General features: G+C 34.3%; 3 protein-coding genes across 3 annotated transcripts; 2 read left to right on the plus strand and 1 right to left on the minus strand.

Moving 5' to 3' along the window:
* Positions 1-465: 465 nt before the first annotated feature.
* LOC104888295 (hypothetical protein) lies at positions 466-3,854 on the plus strand. Its single transcript, XM_010673218.4, has 4 exons — positions 466-622; positions 803-1,513; positions 2,100-3,165; positions 3,305-3,854. Exons 2-4 carry the CDS (start codon positions 895-897, stop codon positions 3,483-3,485), a joined length of 1,866 nt encoding a protein of 621 aa, XP_010671520.2. The 5' UTR covers positions 466-622; positions 803-894; the 3' UTR covers positions 3,486-3,854.
* A 155-nt stretch (positions 3,855-4,009) lies between these two features.
* LOC104888588 (egg cell-secreted protein 1.1) lies at positions 4,010-4,762 on the minus strand. The gene has a single exon (XM_010673611.3). It carries the CDS (start codon positions 4,725-4,727, stop codon positions 4,308-4,310), a length of 420 nt encoding a protein of 139 aa, XP_010671913.3. The 5' UTR covers positions 4,728-4,762; the 3' UTR covers positions 4,010-4,307.
* A 1,453-nt stretch (positions 4,763-6,215) lies between these two features.
* On the plus strand, positions 6,216-8,477 carry LOC104888296 (stress-response A/B barrel domain-containing protein HS1). Its single transcript, XM_010673221.3, has 3 exons — positions 6,216-6,393; positions 6,973-7,162; positions 8,280-8,477. Exons 1-2 carry the CDS (start codon positions 6,257-6,259, stop codon positions 7,151-7,153), a joined length of 318 nt encoding a protein of 105 aa, XP_010671523.1. The 5' UTR covers positions 6,216-6,256; the 3' UTR covers positions 7,154-7,162; positions 8,280-8,477.
* The last annotated feature ends 11,522 nt before the right edge of the window (positions 8,478-19,999 follow it).

Below are 19,999 nucleotides of genomic sequence, written 5' to 3' on the forward strand. Positions count from 1 at the left end.
CCTAATACTCATCATTGGAGTTGCTCTAAAGCATAAGAGCAACTCCAATGGTGCACATTAGGGACTTGCTAGCAAATAAATAAAAAGTTAAGCAATTAGCCCAACCATTGGAGTGAGTAGCTAAGAATTCATTTGCTAGCCAATGTAGCTTAACTAAGCCAATTGGCTTGAGCTAAAATTGTGGGCCCATGTGGGAATTTTGTGAATAATTTCTATACTTTTTTCTACATAAAAAAAATTATCTTACTTCAAGTGGGACCTAGTCATATTGGCTTACCATTAGGGGAGTTTTGGCTTAAAGTGAAATTTGCTAGAAAAATCTATGTGGCACTCTAAGCCAATTTTCATTTTGCTCTACCATTGGAGTTGCTCTAAAGTAGTTGTCTTTTTGAGTAATAACGGCAAAAGTAAGGATATAAATATAAATAATATGTAGATACCACGTACTAAAGTAGAAATATTTGGCAAATATTGGCATGTAGCAACTAGAAGAGGGACTAAAACCTCAATTTTCTAAAACCCAAACCCAAGAAGATTCTAAAAGCGAACTCTTTATTTAAGGAATCTGCAATATCTTTGTGAGTTTAGGCGTCAGCCGTGCTGGGGAAGCTGCAATATCTTTGTGAGTATTTTTTTTTTTTTTTATAAAAATGAATAGTTTCTGTCTTTTTTATAAATACCCTAATTAGGTTTTCGAATGTTTTCAAGTTTGATTACTTGAGAAGTTTCAACTATCAATTCAGTTGCATTTGTGAATACTATTAATATCCTAGGTATTAATTGTGATTTTTGGATGTTTTAGGTATTATCTGGGTTCAATTTGTGTGGTGTTTATGCTGTATGGGTAGAATTTAGAACTGAATTGTAGTGAATTTATCTGGGTTTTGATTAATTATGGATTTAAACGAAGTACCCAGTGATCAAATGGTAAACAGAGTGAAAATTGAGGAGAAAAAGGTGGTGAATTTTAATGGTGTAGTAAATAAAGAATTGCAAGATTCTAAAATCAAGCATACTGGGATAGAAGAGGAGATTTTCGCCTTTGAATTAGAAATTCAGAATAAAGCCGCGAATTTGGAAGCAATTGAGGGTAAAATTAGGGTTTTGGGAGGTGAGAAACTGAGAGTTGAAGAGGAAATAAAGGTATTGAGGAAGAAGAAGGCCGCGCTTGAAAGGGCGGTAGTGGATGGTGAGTTTTCCTTGGATGAGTGTAAGGTGGAGAGTGAGGAAGTGTTTAATGTTGGTGAATTGATGGTTGAGAATAAAGATTCGGAATGCGAGAAGAATGTCATTGTTCAGGAAGTGGAAGATTGGAAGCGGAAATGCAAGGAGTTGGAGTCACGCGTGCTTGAATTGGAGGGAAGGTTTGCGTGTGAAGTCAAAGATGGCATCTCGATTGGAATACAGGGAGCTACTTCCATGAATTGTGATGATGTTTGTGCTCCAAGATGTTTTGGTTCTTCATCTCGTTTACCGGGTGCAATACATGTAGATGTACTAAGGCCTATGGAAGGTAATGAATGAATATGTTACATTGCTTCTGCATTACTATTTGTTTGCTACAACGCTTATGTTTTTATTGTCTTCCTGGTGGGAATGTTTATGGTCTCTAATGCACGTCTTTGACCATTTATATATACGTGGGATTTCATAAGCTATTTTTTGTTGAAGTGTGGAGGTTATATTTTCAAAGTATCGAAAATGTATTGAGTTGTATGGTGAAGTTTAGAAGTTTTTTATTGAATATTGATGATGAATTTGGTTGACATTTGACATGTAAAATAAGCAAATTTCTTGAGAGGTTGACAGTATTTTGGTTTATGTCTGCTAGTGTTCATACCTGTATGGCTGTGCTGCTACGTACAGCAGATGTATAGTCAGTCATTGGGGTACTGCCGCTGTACAATTGTTCTCTATCTATCATTTGAGATTTCAGTGTTTTAATCTTTAGTTGAAAACTGGTATTGTATTTTGATAAGCTTATCTTGTTTTCACTACAATAGCTAAACCACAATTTTTTTTTTTTCTCATTTATTAGAGCAAGTATAATTAATTGTCGTCTCTGATAATATGTTGATTTTACTAATTACCTTTTGTAGACACACCACCAGACAAACAATCTGTACTTACTGAGGATATTCCAACTAATAAAGGGCATGTCAAGAGACGACTTGTTTATCAAATTGAGAGAACTTACAATGAGAAAATCGCTCCACTGACTCAGGCTGGACCAAGGCCTTCCTATTCTGCTGTTATTGATATAAATGACAGTGATAATGAGTGTGATGTCCAGGCTAGACACAGGCCTACTTCGCTGAGTGAGGGAATGCCTCGTATGATGTCGGATCATGGTGTTCACCTAACAGATGGAATCATGGATGGGGTTCACTATGGGGAAGAACAGAGTTGTGACAGGGGAAGTGCCCCTTCTAACATGACCCCAAAGACTAAGAGAAAGCGAGACCTTATGGTGTTTATGAGTGATGATGAGTGTGAGGATCACGATTGTATGCCCAGTAGACGAGCACTTAAATTAGAGAACAGTGACAATGAGGGTGAAGAAGTTGATATCACACCAATAAGGCGAGTTCCGAACAGGGTTACTAGTGATAGTGAGAATGACGATGATGATGATAATATTCCAATTAGTCAACTCAAGAGGATTGGTGTTCGAGGTTCTAATCAACCCGCTGGCGCTCTGAATTCAACTCGTCCAAGGAGACGTCTGGTTAAGTATGGACAAGGTGAACAAAAGAATCCTGATACCCTGACAACTGAAAAGGTTGCAGGCATTGATGAGTCATCAGAAGATGAGTCAGATAGTAGTGTTAAGAGCTTAAGTAGTTTTATTGTCGATGACTCTGATGAGGATGTGGAAGATGATGATATGTCGAAAGAAGATGATGGAGATGATTCTTATGATCCCGAAGACATGTCGGATAGTAATCTTGATTTTGAAGACATAATCTCTAGACTTCAGAGTAGAAGACATCCTGACTCTAAATGGGTTCTGGAAGCTGATATGCTCTCTGATTTTGGTAAAAATCCTGAATTATGCATGAGGGCTGTATGTGCTCTTTATCGCCAGCAAACAAATGAGGAAAAGGCATGCAAAGCAAGCCTCATCCCTAATGGACGAGGGTTTAGCAAATTTGATGCGACAAGGTAAATTTTATTAAAGATATTAGTCTCTTCACCTATCAATTTAAATGTTCGTTAGATTGCTTTTTTCTTTTTTTGTCCATCACTTTGGTGTTTGTCAAAGAGCTAATTCTACTAATTGAGCTGTTCATTCATGTGCTAGGGGATCGTTCTTAGGAGATTTTCTAACTGACGGAGATCCAAATGGCGATTTGGTGAAATCTGTAGAGGAGTTGCAAGAGCATGATCCTTATGGAGTTGAAGAATGCCGCAAATTAGCAACACACTATTCTAAGCAACTGTTCAATATCTATGAAAGTGGAGAAGATCCTTTTTTCCCATAATCCCTTCTACTTCAATCATCGGCATCTCTCTTATGGTTTCCAGTGCTTCGGCTGATTCTGTAGGTTTAAGTTTATCAGCTGTCTTAGAGATTGTGGATTTTGTACTCTTGATCCTTGCCAAACTGACCTAGTATTTTGCGGCTTTTGATCGTTGCCAACTGATCCTGTGTAAATCGGGAGATCTGATATTAGATATTAAGTTAAATCTGAACCAGTTAATGTTTTATAAGTATGACTAGGAGTAGTTTCATTTCCAGGGTAAACCTGTGTAAATCATGAGATTTAACAGTAGTACAATTCTGTGTATATTTTGGACGATGAAAATCCCCTGTACTATCTATATATTACTATACATAGGTTTTCTACGCACTTGATCGATCTTGTTAGTCTATGAGTACACGTGAATGTCAAACTGTTTGGTGGTGAACAAGGTTATGAAAGGACAATACTGAGCGTATCGATGTCTTTTCGTAACCTTGCTTAGCGCCTAACGGTTGCTGTTGCTCTGAAATTGAGAGCTACGGCTTGCTGTTCTGTTGTTCCTCTCAAATTCGGAGCTCTTTTCAGTGACATTTTGAAATATTTTCGAACTTACATTTTTTTTTTTTTTTTTGAAAAATCAGCCCTAGTGAAGATGAGTGAGATGTTTTTTGTTTGATCAATGCATTTTACTGAACAAAGGACAATACATTGAAGAAGACATCAGGTATATTTAGTACCACTAAAATTAAGCTTTCATTTGCCTTTTCTCAAACCTGAACATAAGAACATTACTCGTGGAATTTAAACCACTTATTCATTAATTACTAAGACCCTTGTCATTTAGTTCCCAGTTTGCTGATCTTCCTCAGAGTCACAGTAACCTTGAAGGATATCCCCTTCTTCAGAAGTGAACCCAAGAGTAATCAGCATGTTAGGCCAGCAATGGTGCTCAATGACTCGAATAGCACGACAACAACCCGGTCCAAGGTAAGTCTCACCATCATAGAAGAACTGGATCACCTCGCCAGTGCACGATTGTAGCTCGAACATTGAGGCCCAGCAGTTGACAGATGAAGTTGCTCCAGGTTCGTCGTTAAGCTTCAGCCTTTCGAACATCGAGTGGACATTCGAGGTTATGATGGTAGTAGTGTTTGATATTGGGATTGGCCTTGAAGATGTTGTGGTCATGTTGGTTGAGCATGTTAGGATGAGTACTAAGAGAAGATTGAACTTGGACGTGACCATAATGTAAGAAGCCATGATATATGATAAAATAAGTTATACAATGTAGAATAAGTGATCAAGTATGTGTGTATATATATAGGGAGGATGATAGAGAATAATAAGTGTTACACATTAAGTACATTTATAATGAGGGAGTTCAAGAGAGTGTAATATAACTTCAGTAATGACTAAGATGGATATGGAGAGACTAATGGGAGGTTTTGGTTTGTCTTCCCTGATTAAAGAAGAGAATGTAATAATAGATGATCTCTTTCATAATCAACGTAATTATAGTCTCGTCATGTTGCACCAATTATTGCAGCTAACATCGTTACATTCTAATTCTATCATAAGTTCATAACATATTCTGTAACGCTTGACTTCATCCAATTAAAATCTAGAAGAACATCATTCACAATTTGAGTATTGTTGGGTCTATGTGTGAGTGGCAATGTGCGAGGGCAATCCATTCAAACACACTCACTATATCATTCAAACACACATACTATATCATATAGAAACTCACTATATCATTCAGACACATGACTATATCATACGTAAACTGACTATATCATGCAGAAACTCACTATATCATTCAAACACACACTATATCAAGCAGAAACTCACTATATCATTCAGACACTTATTATATCATGCAGAAATTAAATCATTGCACATATTAGAAACATGTGTCATGATATATACTATGCAACTTAGATCTTCTTGTATGTTAAAACATTTTAATTAATTCATCTATTATATTGCATATAATTTCACATTATGTTTTTCGTTAATAAAATATATTATATTGTATAGTTCACTATATCTCTGTAGAATTCACTATATGAAGTTAATATCTTACCAACCCGGTGAACACTATGTTAGTGTGCACCGGGTCCATTTGAGTTTTTTTAGACCTAATAATCTTCGAATGATATAAATAAGCTCTTACATAGATTACACCATATATCTGGGTTTTCCCTAAACTAAAAGGGATTGTTTAGTTCAATTAAGTTAATATTCATAATAGCATATCCTATTATTAACACGATTATACCATTTCATTGCATCGGTTGTATTCTTACGTACACATCAACCTACGTTAAAAAAAATTGTATTATATCTTTTATATTTAATATATATGTGCTCTCTTAAAATCAAGGTTACATTGATAAATATTTCATATTATAATTTACAACGTAAATTTTAAAAAGAACTCGAAGATCATTTAATTTCCTAAGCATAATACAATGTGTATAACTCTTTTTCCACTTTTCTCACGTGTTTGATTTAAGAATTCAAATTCATATTGATAAATGATTAGGGATATTGCCCGAGCCAACAACTAGTTAGTAAAGTAAATCTCATTCCAACTAGAGAATATCAAGTAATCAATAATAAACCCATGTGAGAATCAATATTGTTACTCATCAAACACACCCGCGTCGTGTGTTGCGGTAACATGAATGCACGTCGAAGGCAGTCAACTATAATCGTTACTCCTACTACAAAAAAAACTTTCATCATCTAACTCCAAAATAAGAAGAGATTAGGAGAGGAGAGAAATGGAGGCAAAGCTAGTGGTAAAGCATGTATTGCTAGCAAAGTTCAAAGATGATGTCTCACTTGAGAAGATTGAGGAGCTCATTCAAGGCTATGCTAACCTCGTCAATTACATTGAACCCATGAAGGCCTTCCAGTGGTACGTACTCTTTGACCACTAATATCTATAATTATCTTTTATTTTTGTCGAGTATATATAAGGTATGAGTTGGACCATGGTAAGGTCCAAGCTAATTTTGAACTCTACTCGGGTCCTTTTCCCTCTTCGACTACAACCATCATAGAAAGTGCGACTTCCTAGGCTTGAACTCGGTTCTTTCCTCGGAAGAATAAAGAGTTCCACTAAAGCTAAGATTCTTTGGTATATCCAGTACAAATTATGCGAAATAGGTATATCAACGATGTACATTAAGACTGATACTAATAACATAATACTACTGTTTTTTCTCTTTAATCAATACAGTTTGACTTTCATGTTTGCTAACGCAAGAATTTAACCATCAATATCTTATTTACTATATATAAAGTTGGTATTTAGAAAATATATAAATTTAATATATGCTTAGATGAGTCTACCAAAATCTCAGAATATACTTTTGATTATATATAAATCACGTACAAATGATGGTTAAAGTGAAATTTGTAAATATTGTCAAAGTATAAAAGTATGTAGATTAAAAAGAACGAAGATATGTAAATGATGTATATGATGGTGCAGGGGCAAGGACGTGAGCATCGAGAACCTACATCAGGGTTTCACCCATATCTTTGAGTCCACGTTTGCGAGCACTGAAGGAATTGCAGAGTATATTTCACACCCAAAGCATGTTGAATTTGCAAATCTCTTCCTTGATCACTTGGACAAGGTCCTTATTATTGACTACAAACCCAATTGTTAGCTGTTGAATGTAAGCATTTGTGCAATTGAGGAATTTCACAGCTGCTGTATTATCTTCCTATATTTTTTTTAGAGTTTTTCTATGAGATATACCTGCATTATCTAATTCTACAATATATCTCTTATAAATTTTTATTCTACATAGTACGATTAGCTTTTTAAATTTTCTCTGTAATACTTCTCCAACAAGTCAACATTAAGTTCACACTTTCTCTTTATTTCCCAACAATTGAAGGGAAGATTTCCCACCAAAATTCGACCTATAGGTTCATTACTACTTTAAATCTGAGATCTTTGCAAAAATTTCTTTAGAAGATGAAAGGATTTGGAAGCAGAAGTTTGGTGTAATACCTCTCATGATTGCTTTAAGGGGATTTAGCAGGCTACTCATTCCAACAAGATGCATCTTTCTTTTAGGAAGCTTAATTCCTTAGTTACTCCGCAGTTAAGCGTGCTTGGCTGGGAATAGTCTTGGGACGGGTGACCTCCTGGGAAGTTTCTCAAGGTGGGCACGAGTGAGGACAAAATGCGTCGGAAGAACTTGGGTTGGTTATTGAGGACAGTTGTTGGCCCTGGATGCGCATTGGTGACAATATACTCGACTCGTATGGGTCGGGGTGTTACAAATGGTATCAGAACATGCCAACCACCTAGGTTGCGATTTAGGGGTATTACCTGGGTTAATTGTTGTCGTCCGAGAGGTTGGGAAGTACTGAGCTGGGTACTATCTTGCATCGGGAGTTTGGCCATTCTTAGACACAGGCAGTAGGGAACGTAACCCATAGGCTGTCTGGAGATTCCGATCTGACAAACCTTAGGAAGTGGGTTGCGATCCACTGGCGTTCTGTTCTTTCTCAAAAGCTATTTATATTATTTTGTTATATTATTATGGAGGCTTATATTATTGATCTTGTATGATTACATTAAGTTTACTATTCATGATTTACATTATTTAAGCATGTTAAACAGTCAGCCGTCGTTTTGTTGTTATTTGGTTCAGTTGATATTTTATGTTGATTGAGACTTATTTATTAATGCTTAATAACTCCTATGTGGATCCTAATTGAGCTGGGAGAGCTGTTAATTACTCTCCACTGATTGTGGATATTTGTTGTATATTTTTGCAGGTTATGTTGATGACAATCTTATTTGGTTTGGGCTCGGGTTGAGATGTGAGCATTAAAATGTTAAATGTTTTAGGTTTAACTCTTATATTAATTTAAGAGTTAGTTTTCTCTTTTGGTTGTCAATTTAATTTATTTATACTATTTATTATGTTGGTTTTATCACTTAGATATTTAAACGCATTTCTTGTAGTAGTGACATTCCCAGAAGAATGTTTCCGCCATCGTCCTATACTTCTATTATTATTATTATTTCTTTTGTTTTCTGCTTTTGAAATTCTGGGGTGTTACAGATGGTATCAGAGCAACCCTATGACCGCGTGTTGGGGCGACCCTAAGGCCGTCAGGCCGTAGGAGTCCTCGGATGCCTAGTGAGGGAGGATTTTGGGGCTGCATTGTCATTAGGAGCGACCCAGAGGTCGTCAGACCGAATATCTGGAGTTTCGGCGATCAATTTCCAGGCTGGGGCGACCAACAGGTCATTGTGGCCGAATATGTGGAGTCCTCCGGCGCAACGAAGGTGTTGTTGTTCTCAAATGGGGGTGTATGTAATACCCCTCATGATTGCTTTGAGAGGATTTAGCAGACTACTCATTCCAACAAGATGCATCTTTCTTTTAGGAAGCTTAATTCCTTAGTTACTCCGCAGTTAAGCGTGCTTGGTTGGGAGTAGTCTTGGGATGGGTGACCTCATGGGAAGTTTCTCAGGGTGCGCACAAGTGAGGACAAAATGCGTCGGAAGAACTTGTGTTAGTTATTGAGGACAGTTGGTTGCCCTGGATGTGCATTGGTGACAATATACTCGACTCCCTATGGGTCGGGGTGTTACATTCGTAATGAAGGATATATTAGAGGTATTGTCTAGTAAACCCAAGGACAAGGAAATTACTTGCTATAATCAAAGAGCAATAGTGAATTAAGATAAAATAAAATATTTAAGGTAGGACTATTTAATTCAAAAGCCCGAATTGGTCACCTATAAGTTTTATGTCAGTACTCAAATTTAATTGCATTTTGGTCTTACTTCTTATAAAGTTGAACCAATTTGAATATATTTTTTTTTTATTTAGAGATAATTTTGACTTCATTTTCACATCTCAAAATTACAATATACCAAAAACTTTCCTAAAACCCAATCATCAAATAAAAATTCCAAAACCCCTCCACGTGGACCAAAAACGACATATAAGCTCCACGCGTATCATAGCTTGCAGGACATTAATAACAACTATTGTACGCATTTTTTCTAGGCGCATGATAGCTTGCAACACAATGATTACAGCTATTGTACGCGTATCCTACGCGTATTATAGCTAGTATCACGATAATTCACTACGCTACCCGTTGACAGTTGGTTCAAAATCACATTAATAATGTCATTCAAATAACACATTTTAGACAAAATCACATACAAAATCCAATAAGTAAAAACAACCAAAAAGAGTATAATTTGATCATGAGAGTGAAATACCCTAATGACAATTAAAACCCCCAACAAAGACAAAAACAAAAACAAAAACAAAAAACTAGTAGGCAGTAAACCACCCAAGTAAGTTCATCAACCCAAAAAAATTGGAATTTCGGAAAATTATAAAAAAAAAGCTAAAACCATACATAACCCTGAATCATTTAATAAAAGTGGTAGAAGAACTCACAAAAAGTCTTGAATTTAGAAATCCAGAAAAATTTCCTCTTAGAATCAAAACTCAGAAATTTTTTTTGGAAGTTTGAGGAATAAACACAAAATTATTAGCGTGCGAATATATTAAGAAGGGTAAACACGTAGCGTAATGATATTAGCTATATTACGCGTAGGATGACGCGTAAATTAGATGTAATCAATCTGTTGCAATCTATCATGCGCGTAAAAAGATGCGTACAATAGCGGTTACTAATCTGCTGCATGCTATGATATGCGTGGAGGGGTTTTGGAATTTTTTTTATTTGATAATTGGGTTTTGGGAAAGTTTTTGATATATTGTAATTTTGAGATGTGAAAATGAAGTCAAGATTTTTTCTAAATAGAAAAAAATAGATTCAATTGGTTTAAGTTTATATGGAGGAAGACCAAAATGCAATTAAATTTGAGTAATGACATAAAATTTAGATCTATTCAATTCAGGCCCGATTCGATTTTTTTTGCTTTCAGACGGCATTTGGACAAGTTAAAAATGGCTTGTTAGTCTATTTTTTTGGCCCAAAATAGCGTGCTTTGGCCACAAAATGTTGACTCGACGCGACCAATAGGCAATTTTTTTAGCCGCGGCCCGACCCAGTCCATTATTACTTCTAATATAACATTATATTTGTAGACCAATAACATAAGTTATTGTTAATCGACACATAACACTCTACCGTAAAAACTTTAAATTAAATGATTTAATAAAGTAATCTAATACTATATGTTAGTGAGACGGAACATCATGCATTTGTTGTGTTTTGAGATCAGGGGTTCGATGACTATATGTTTCTTTGTTCACAATTTTGCAGATTTTTGATGCATTGCTGTCTTGGCATCTTGCTGAAATGCTACACAAATTCTTTTAATGAAACATGTTGTATGATCTTCTACTCTAGCTTTCTAATAGAAGGAAAGTATAGTTCATAACCATTTTTTCATAATATTTTTGATCAATTGTTGTATTGTCTAATTATTTCTTTCTATTACTTTATTAAAAAATTTAAAATTAGAAGTATTATTTACTGCAACAACAAAAAAATCATACTTATACTTCTTATATAATACATTATCTTCACCCTTTTATCACACGAGTTACGAGTCTTGTATAGTTTTGCATATTCTGCGAAAACATAATCATTAAACATATCTTTTAGCAATATAGTTTACTGATTGTTTTAAGTTAACAATTGTAACATAAAAATATAAACTGGCCATACAATTAAGAATTTACTTCTACTTGCTCCGTCTCATAATTTAGTTTTTGTTTCCTTTTTGGGTTTTTCAAAATATAATAATTGTTTCTATTTCTTATTATATATCTTTCCTTGATTTTTCTAGAAAAGCTTTGCCATCATCATTTATTTGCTTCTTGAAATAAGCTTTTTTTTTTCCATGACGTGATGGAGGGAGCATTATTTTTGTGCATCCTTGATTATATTGTGAGATGCATTAAAGCATATCCTTGTAAGGGTTACGAATTTATGATGAAATAACCTTTACGAGTTATTGATTTATTTATATTGGTAATAAATCTGTATCCCCATTACTCAGTTTCTGGGTCCGCCGCTGCCTCTCTCCTCGTCCACGTGTGAGTGTTGTGTGTGTCATGTCTTAGGGTGTTGAGAGTGCTGGAGTGAAGCGTCCTCGTGGTATGCAGTCTACAGTCAAGTTCTCATCGTCAAAGGTCCTATGTTGGTTAGGATATGTTTTTGTTTCAATATTAGTTTAGTTCTTTTCAGATCCAATTATCCTTGCCATGTACCATGATGGGCATGGTTGCGCTAGGGTGGTATTTAGTAAAGCTAGGTGGACAATAGGAGGATCTTGATTTCTTGTGACAAGGAATGATCTAGAAAATCCGATCCATTAAAAAGTGGCTCTTGGAGTTTGCTATTGTTTATATACGCAACTTTTGGAGTTCGAGTGTTGGGTAAGATGAGATGTGGCTCTCAAGTTAGGTCATAAACTATTTATGTTGTGGTTCGATCTTTTAGATTCAGGATTATTGCAGGATATGATCTTCAGATCCTCAAGATGGGTGAAGTAAATCAATTTCCTTCACCCTAATCGTATGTGACAACTTGTAGTATCATCACACTTCAAAATTGCATCTTGTACGAGGCCCTCCAATTTGATTTGGGGCAAGTTTTGACCTCCACACATTTTGAGTATCTGCGCTGTAAGGAAAAACTCTATATACCCTCACATCAAGGTTGAAAGTCACAAGTCACCAAAGGTTGTGACTTCATTATTTGATTGATCAATAGAATCCGAAGAAGATTTTTCTGCTCATGAACCTTGGTATTTATCAGCTTGTGAAAAAATGATTCTTCAAGATGAACAAAGACAATCTATTTATGAGGATCGTATGGGTTTAGCATCGGAATAGACCAACAACTTCCATCTCATTAAGTTGGTTTTTCTTTGTAGGGAATGTAAGAGCTAGTTAAGCTCACCTTAGTGTTTCTTTGCTTTCTTTTTCATGTTTGATTGTAATAGCTTTAGGTTGTAATTCCATTTTTTAGTTAATGCAAGTTTTAATGATATAAAAAGACACATCATTAGTTTGAACTAGTGATAAGAAAATCACTAGGGGAAAAAATAGAAAGGGCTGCGCTTTTCCTAAAAAAGCGCAGCCTTACATAGCAGAACGGCTGCGCTTTTTCCTAAAAGCGCAGCCCTTCACTTAGTAGGGTTGCGCTTTTTAAAAAAGCGCAGCCCTTCTGCTATGTAGGGCTACGCTTTTTAAAAAATGTACAGCCCTTCCTGAAAAAATTTGAAATAAAAAAGTTCGCGGGCTTCAAATATTAAGCGGGATTCGTCAAATATATTATCCCTCATTCTCTCTCCTCTCTCACGTCCCTCATTATTCCTTTCCTCCTTCTCTCTCATCCTCTCTTCTCTCTCATCCTCTCTTCTCTCTCAAAAACTCCCATAAACATTTGCGACAAAAACCCTGAAATGATTTGCACTAATCATGCCGACGGAGTCCGATTGCCTATTGTGATACCTTTTCGGAAGCGGAACGGGCTAACGAGTCAAACTCACCGTTATGCCGTGACGTTTAGGCTTTTTAAGCCATTCGAGTTCGTTTAAGCCTCCAAATAGCCATTTTAAGTTTTTCCAAATTTTTTTTCCTTAATTATGTATTAGGGTTTTGTTTTATGTATTTTAACATTATTAGGTTAATGTTTGGAGGTAGTTCTTGTATTTTCAGATCTATAATGTTCTTGTATACTTCTCTTTGTTTTGATTAATGTTCTTGCATTGTATACTTCTCTTTGTTTTGATTAATGTTCTTGTATACTTCTCTTTGTTTTGATTTAATGTTCTTGTATACTTCTCTTTGTTTTGATTAATGTTCTTGTATTTTCATCTTCGTTTTGATTAATGTTCTTGCATTGTATACTTCTCTTTGTTTTCATTTTCGTTTCGTTCTTTTTTTTTGTTTTGGGTTTATTTTCGTTTAGTTTATCTTCTCTTCTGTATAATTTCAGAAAATGTGAGATTATGAGTAAAAAATGTAAAAAAAAATAAAATAAAATAATTTGGTAGGAAGGGCTGCGCTTTTCTAGCGCAGCCCTACTTAAAATGTGAAGGGCTGCTATTGAAAGGGCTGCTGTCAAAAAGCGCCGCCCTACATGCCTTTTTCAGCACAGCCCTTCTTCATTTTTCCACTAGTGAATCGAAAATTATAATCAGGTCATTATTTTTTTTATTACCAAATAATGTAGTGAGGTCAGGTCGGACCATGGGCGGATCTAGAGGGGGTACAAGGGGTACAGCTGTACCCCCATTATTTATGGAAAATAATGAAAATAAATCAATAAGTTGAGGTTTGTCTTGTTGGTAGCAAAAGGGAAAAGAAAGATCCATGAATTTATGAGGAGGTCTTGAGTTCAAATCCCCACAAAGTTCTTTTTATGCTTTTAATTACTTACCCTTTGACTCATGTTTAATTTATCTTCAACACTTCTACTATATACTACTCTCTATGGGCCTATGACTATTAGTTATTTAAATACTATATACTTACCCTTTGAACAACTTATTTCTAAAGATCTTGTTATTTAAATTGAAACATTGAACACTTAAATAGTTAGCAATTATATCTAAGTTCTTACTTAAACTTAGGGAGAAAAAAAATGTTAACAAAGCTTTATTTTGAAAAAAAAAAATTAACGAGTCTAATTACTTACGTATTCGTACCCCCATGAGTAAATTCCTAGATACGCCACTGGGTCGGACCCTACTGACAGGTGAAACCCCCAACCCAACTAAATCCAAATCCCTTTTTATGTTTTCCCACTCCATCCTTATTGCTCTGAAGGATCAAATAAACAAGGTGTCGTCCTTAGAAGACAATAAGGGTACCACTAGAGCGAGGCTCGTGTGGTTATTACATTAGTCTTCTTGCTTATGCGAGGCAATTGATATGCACTAATAAGATTCTTGCATGTATCAAAGTACTTAATTCCTATATTGATCATTGAAGGTTTTTCGATTATAAAAAAGTTCGCATTTGCCTTTGCCCTTGTGAGGTTGATTGGTGAAATATTGGTATTACGAGAATAATTTTGCAAGAACCTACTCTTTCGAGGTATACAAAATTTCCTTATAATAGTTGGGGTCACTTAATTTATGTGCGTGTAGAACTTTGAGATGTCTTATTAATATGATTTACTAATCAGTATATATTGAATGGAAAGGGAAAGCTTTTTTCAAATCATTTTAAAATTAAATTATTAATAGATAAAAAATATAAGTACTCGGTGTATAACATGGACCTAGAAACTAATTAGAACTTAAAACTAGTTGTTGATTAATTTCTTTGGTCTGATATTCTATTTTATCTTAATTCTATTGCTTTATATACCATGTGGACTAAAAATTCGAGCTGAAACTTTTTTCTTCTATAAAAGTTCTTTGTTGTTGGGCCTATTTCCGGGCCTTTACATTTCAATCTCTACTGTCATTAAAAAAAAAAAGAAGAATTTGTAGTTGATTAGTAGGCCAATCCCGCAATTAGCCCAAGCTCTTGGTAAGACAAAGACACTGGGCCTATAATCAACCCAATGATTAAAGAGGAGGATGCCAGATGGGCCATAGAAGATCAGATGGAAGCGTGATTTAAGGGATTTGAAGAACATTTGAAAAACTTGTCATCAAAAGTAGACCTTGTCACTAAATAGGGAACATTGTTGTTTAGGCTATGTATCGACAAGTCACAAGATTTAGTTTAATATAAAAGTAGACCTTGTCACTAAATATATTAAACTAGTCATCAAAAGAACCTTACTGGGCTAATTCTCTTTTAATTACTGAGCTTACTATTGTCTAATTTAAATTTAAAAGTAGGCAGTCTTTTATAAAACAAACTCTATTAACTCATTAATTTTTTTTAAAAAATTATCGAAGAGAAAAAAAGGCAAAAGATTAATGACTGCAATAATGTTAGCATATTTCATGTATCCCTTGTCCAAAAAAAAACTCATGTAGCTAGAGTAATGTTAGGACGTTACAAGTTTTTTTAAAGGGAGTCGTTACACGAATTTTGACTTTTAAATTCAAAAAATCAAGTTTAAAACTTTGTAAGAGAGGGATTATGGAGTAGGTAACATATCAAGCTTGAATTTCTTCCAAAGGTAGCAATATTAATATTAATCATATAAGATCACGATGTTTCACTTTTTTAAAGTAGATATCCAAATCGTTTAAATGATTATTAATCTGATGTATAAAGTAGTAAGTGAAAAAAAAAAAGAGTTTAAAAAGTAATTTACAAAAGTCGAAACATAGTAAGTAGTTGTCAAAATTTTCTTTATATATTTATGATATGGTCTCAAAATATTAAAAATAAGGAGTATTAAATATGATATATAAGTCTTTCTAGCTAAAATATTGTCAATAAAGAATGTAAAAATTAAACTTATAAATAATAAATAATGCAAATTCAAATTATGAATTATATTTCAATTTTTAACGTTGCTCAACTTTTGACTTGGTTCCCAAGCTAAGAAGAGATTGTTGAAACCACTAATTTGAATTATGTGGATCAAACTTTTGATTCATAATTTCAAATTTTTCCTTTTGATTTTTTTTATTCATATAAGCCACGAAGGCAATACAAAGTACAAAGAAGGAAAAAGAAAATTTAAAACTGTAACTTATCGTTTACAACATCTCATTCTTAACCACTAGATCAAGACATCATTGATTTAAAATTTCGCCTTTGAGTTGTAAAATGGTCCAAATAAAGAAGGAATCCATCCTGGAGACAACAAAGCAAAAGAGAATTTAGTTAATTCTATGAAAGAGAGAGAAAAGGCCATTTAGCCGTTGCCAAAATAAAAAATCCAAAGAAAAACGTTAGCAATGGAAGGAAGGGTCACATGGCCCAAAGTCCTTATCACATGTCCTTGCAATTTGCTTCTGGCGATTCTTGCTTTTTTGCTTCTTTGGATACCACATGCCTCTCTCTCACCAATCATCATTAGTGGAGTATCTTAATTAATTTTTCTAGGTATAATTAGAGTTAGGTGTATCTATGGCATATTTTTAGTCATATGTTGGGATTGCTTCAAATGAGCAATATGGTTAAGCAAATATTTGGACTATGTTCGGCAATATTGGCTGAAATGGAGTTGAAATTGACAAGGTTACTGAAACTGATTAGGTAGCAGTTGAAACTGTTAAAGTGCTGAAACTGATAAGTTAGCTGATTACATAACCTGTTTGGTAAAATGACTGTAGTTGAAATATCTTTTTAGGTTTAAAAAGATAAAAAAGAAAATATATTTTTAGGCTTAAAAAGATAAAAAGAAAATAAAAAAATAAAAAATTTCAGCACCTGATCTCAAACGCTATATTTTACTCCAACTTGATTTCAGTCAAATTTTGGACCTAAATTTTATTTAAGTTCCTCTACCAAACATCACTAATCATATAAGGTGATTTAAAACTGTAGCACCTTATTAGTTAAGTAACCTACTATTAAAAAAAAAAAAAAGTAACCTGAAATATTTCCCCAAACAGAGCCTTTGTCTAATGTGAGTCTTGGACTAGTGTTAAGTTTTACCTACTTCCCGCGTACTGAAATAAATAAAACACTTACATTTTAGAACGTTTCAAAATAAATGAAACGTTAGTTCATTTGGTATTTACTTATCTTTATCTCTTTCAGACTTTCTTAATCATATGGGTCCCTTTTTTCTTTCTTTGTACCTCTCTTCACTCTGATAACTTAATTACGATAAGGAACACTATAACTTCAAAAAAAAAAATGTATTTAACTAGGCCATGGTGAGTCTGGAGAAGTTGTTTTTATAATATTTAAACTAATTATGAGTCGAAAGGTTGCCATTTAGGCCCTGCTAGCTTTATCCGAGAACGTAATAAATATGCTGCTAAAACTATGTCATGTCATCGTATTATGATTATTAACGGAAACAAAAAGAATTTGCATCTTATCAAAATAAATAAATAAAATTGCTAAAATATGGTTCATTTAACTATTGTATATAACATTATAGCGTTGAATCATTTGCCAAAGGAATGTATCACGTAGCGCTAAATCACTCGTAATGTGGAGATATGATGCGGCAAATTTTGTAAATTACATTATCTATGTATTTCCTTTACAAAAAATGAACTTCAACAAGTAACTTTTACTGTTTTATGACCTTATCAATGTATTTTGAGAGAAATTAAAACAACAATTAAGTTTTACATTATAGAAAATTCAAAGATATAAAGATTTAGAAATTGAGGTAGTGTCCCACAAAGTTCAGTATTGTGTTTGTGAGTTGTACATATACTTAGATAAGTGAAAGGAATCGGTTGCTTTACTGGCAAATGACAGAACTACAAAGGTTACCACTTTTTGGCATCCTTTCCCTCAAACACCTTGTCAATTGCTAGTCTTCTCAATGTTGAGGACATTCTTTTCTAACAATACGGTTCTTGGATTTTGGATACAAATCTAAAAAGTTTATTTGAGTTAGCCGGTAGCTGCAATGCGCAAATTAGATCCTGCACCGAGGTGTAGGATGAGCATCCTACACCTTGTCCATGTGGCTGACTTTTGGCAATATTTTTGAAAGTGGGTCAGCTCTTTCTCTCTCATCACGTGAAATAATTTTTTTAATGTACAAATGCATATGGTTTGGTGCACAATAATCTACGAGTGTACATTAAGGGATTTTCAGTGATCAAAGCAATGACCATCAATGTACATTGTGATTTTATTGAATTTCAGTATGAGAATGTAATTGTACATATTGAATTTCATTAGTGAACAAACATCAAACACACCAGTGTACAAAGAATAGAAATTACTCACTTGACATATTTCGGTATGGGACTGTAATTGTACATATTGAATTTCATTACTGAACAAATATCAACACACCCAGTGTACAAAGATTGCAAATTACTCACTTGACATCAACTTCATGAATTGGGTTACTTTCAGCTGGGGGATTGTCATTGTACATTTTGATTTTATTAATGAACAACCATAAAGCCAAGGATGTACAAGGAGGTTGAGTGTGGAAAAGAGAGAAGTGGTGAATTTCGGTATGAGACTGTAATTGTACATATTGAATTTCATTAGTGAACAAACATCAACACACCTAGTGTACAAAGATTGCAAATTACTCACTTAACATCAGCTTCAGGAATTGGGTTACTTTCAGCTGGGGGGCTGTCATTGTACATTTTGATTTTGTTAATGAACAACCACGAAGCCAAGAATGTACAAGGAGGTTGAGTGTGGAAAAAAGAGAAGTGGTGAACAGTATATGGGGGGACATCAAATCAGTTATTAAATGGTGAACAGTAAATGTCAAATCATTTACTTTTTGAATTTTCGATTTTGTACATTGGATGTAAGGGGAATGTACATTGGCTGTCAAATCAATTACTTTTTGCATGTTGAATTGTGTGTTTTATTCTTCTTGCCTTGCGTTTTGGACAAGGTGCAGGATGCTCATCCTACACCTTGGTGCACCATCTACGCATTGAGCTGCAATGTGGTCCATTATCATGAGTTTATCTTGTAAAAGACCGTTTATTTTTAAATCAAAATTAGACAATAGTAAGCTCAATATTTAAAACAGAATTAGTCTAATAGTGACTAGGTTAATTTATTTCGGTGACTAATTTAATCCATTTAATGACTAGGTCTACTTTTATATAGAAATTAGACCGTCTCTTTTAATAATTTTTGCGTTATCATATTTTTGGTGTTATAAGAAGTTCATTAAGAAAATAATTCAGTTTAGCAAAAAAAATTAGTATATAAAAATATTCGAGCTTGGCTATAATTAATTGAGGTAAACACAAAGCTTACTTGAAAAATCAATAGATACAAGTATGCAAAATATTACTCTAAGTCTTAATGCATGTAATATCAAGTTCATCCAAACTTGAATCCGACACACATCAGTCATCAAAGCTATATGCATTACACAGTCAAAGTGCTGTGAATAGGGATGTGCACAAACCGGTTCAGAGCGGAGGTTCCAATCCGATCACCGGTCCGCCGTTTAATCAGGAATCCGATCGATCGGTCCGGTCCAAACCCGAAAATTTTCAGTCCGAACTAGTTGGACCAGAATTTCGATTATTTTATTAAAAAAAAAGCTTATATGCTAGATAAAAATTAAAAGGTAGAAAGTTAGAAACTTAAAAACCTACTATTTATTCTTTTAGTATTATCCTTATTTAAATTATTAATGTTTAATATATATAATTTATAAATATATTTAAGTAAAATAAAAAAGTAAATCCGGTCCAAGAGGTCCCGGACCGGAAAAATTCCGATCCAGAATTATTTCGGTCCCAATCCAAGAAAATCCTGGATTCTGATCCACCCTTCTAGCCAGTTCTGATCCACCGTTCCAACCGATTTCGATCCGGTCCGGTGCATACTCCTAGCTGTGAACAATAGGTTACAGGTTTGACTTTCCCATTCCCTTCTTCATATTTCGTAGTGCTTTCATGACTCATATAGATAAAAAAAAATACTATATACCACCAA

This window comes from Beta vulgaris, chromosome 3, assembly GCF_026745355.1.
Source record: "Beta vulgaris subsp. vulgaris cultivar EL10 chromosome 3, EL10.2, whole genome shotgun sequence".
NCBI lineage: Eukaryota > Viridiplantae > Streptophyta > Magnoliopsida > Caryophyllales > Amaranthaceae > Beta > Beta vulgaris.

What these genes read in the sequence shown, in the direction of transcription:
- LOC104888295 (XM_010673218.4), top strand. Translation starts at nt 895, where the DNA reads ATGGATTTAAACGAAGTACCCAGTGATCAAATGGTAAACAGAGTGAAA. An exon ending in TGTACTAAGGCCTATGGAAG is followed by an intron (nt 1,514 to 2,099) that starts GTAATGAATGAA and finishes TACCTTTTGTAG; the next exon opens with ACACACCACCAGACAAACAA. An exon ending in AGCAAATTTGATGCGACAAG is followed by an intron (nt 3,166 to 3,304) that starts GTAAATTTTATT and finishes TTCATGTGCTAG; the next exon opens with GGGATCGTTCTTAGGAGATT.
- LOC104888588 (XM_010673611.3), bottom strand. Translation starts at nt 4,727, where the DNA reads ATGGCTTCTTACATTATGGTCACGTCCAAGTTCAATCTTCTCTTAGTA.
- LOC104888296 (XM_010673221.3), top strand. Translation starts at nt 6,257, where the DNA reads ATGGAGGCAAAGCTAGTGGTAAAGCATGTATTGCTAGCAAAGTTCAAA. An exon ending in CCCATGAAGGCCTTCCAGTG is followed by an intron (nt 6,394 to 6,972) that starts GTACGTACTCTT and finishes ATGATGGTGCAG; the next exon opens with GGGCAAGGACGTGAGCATCG.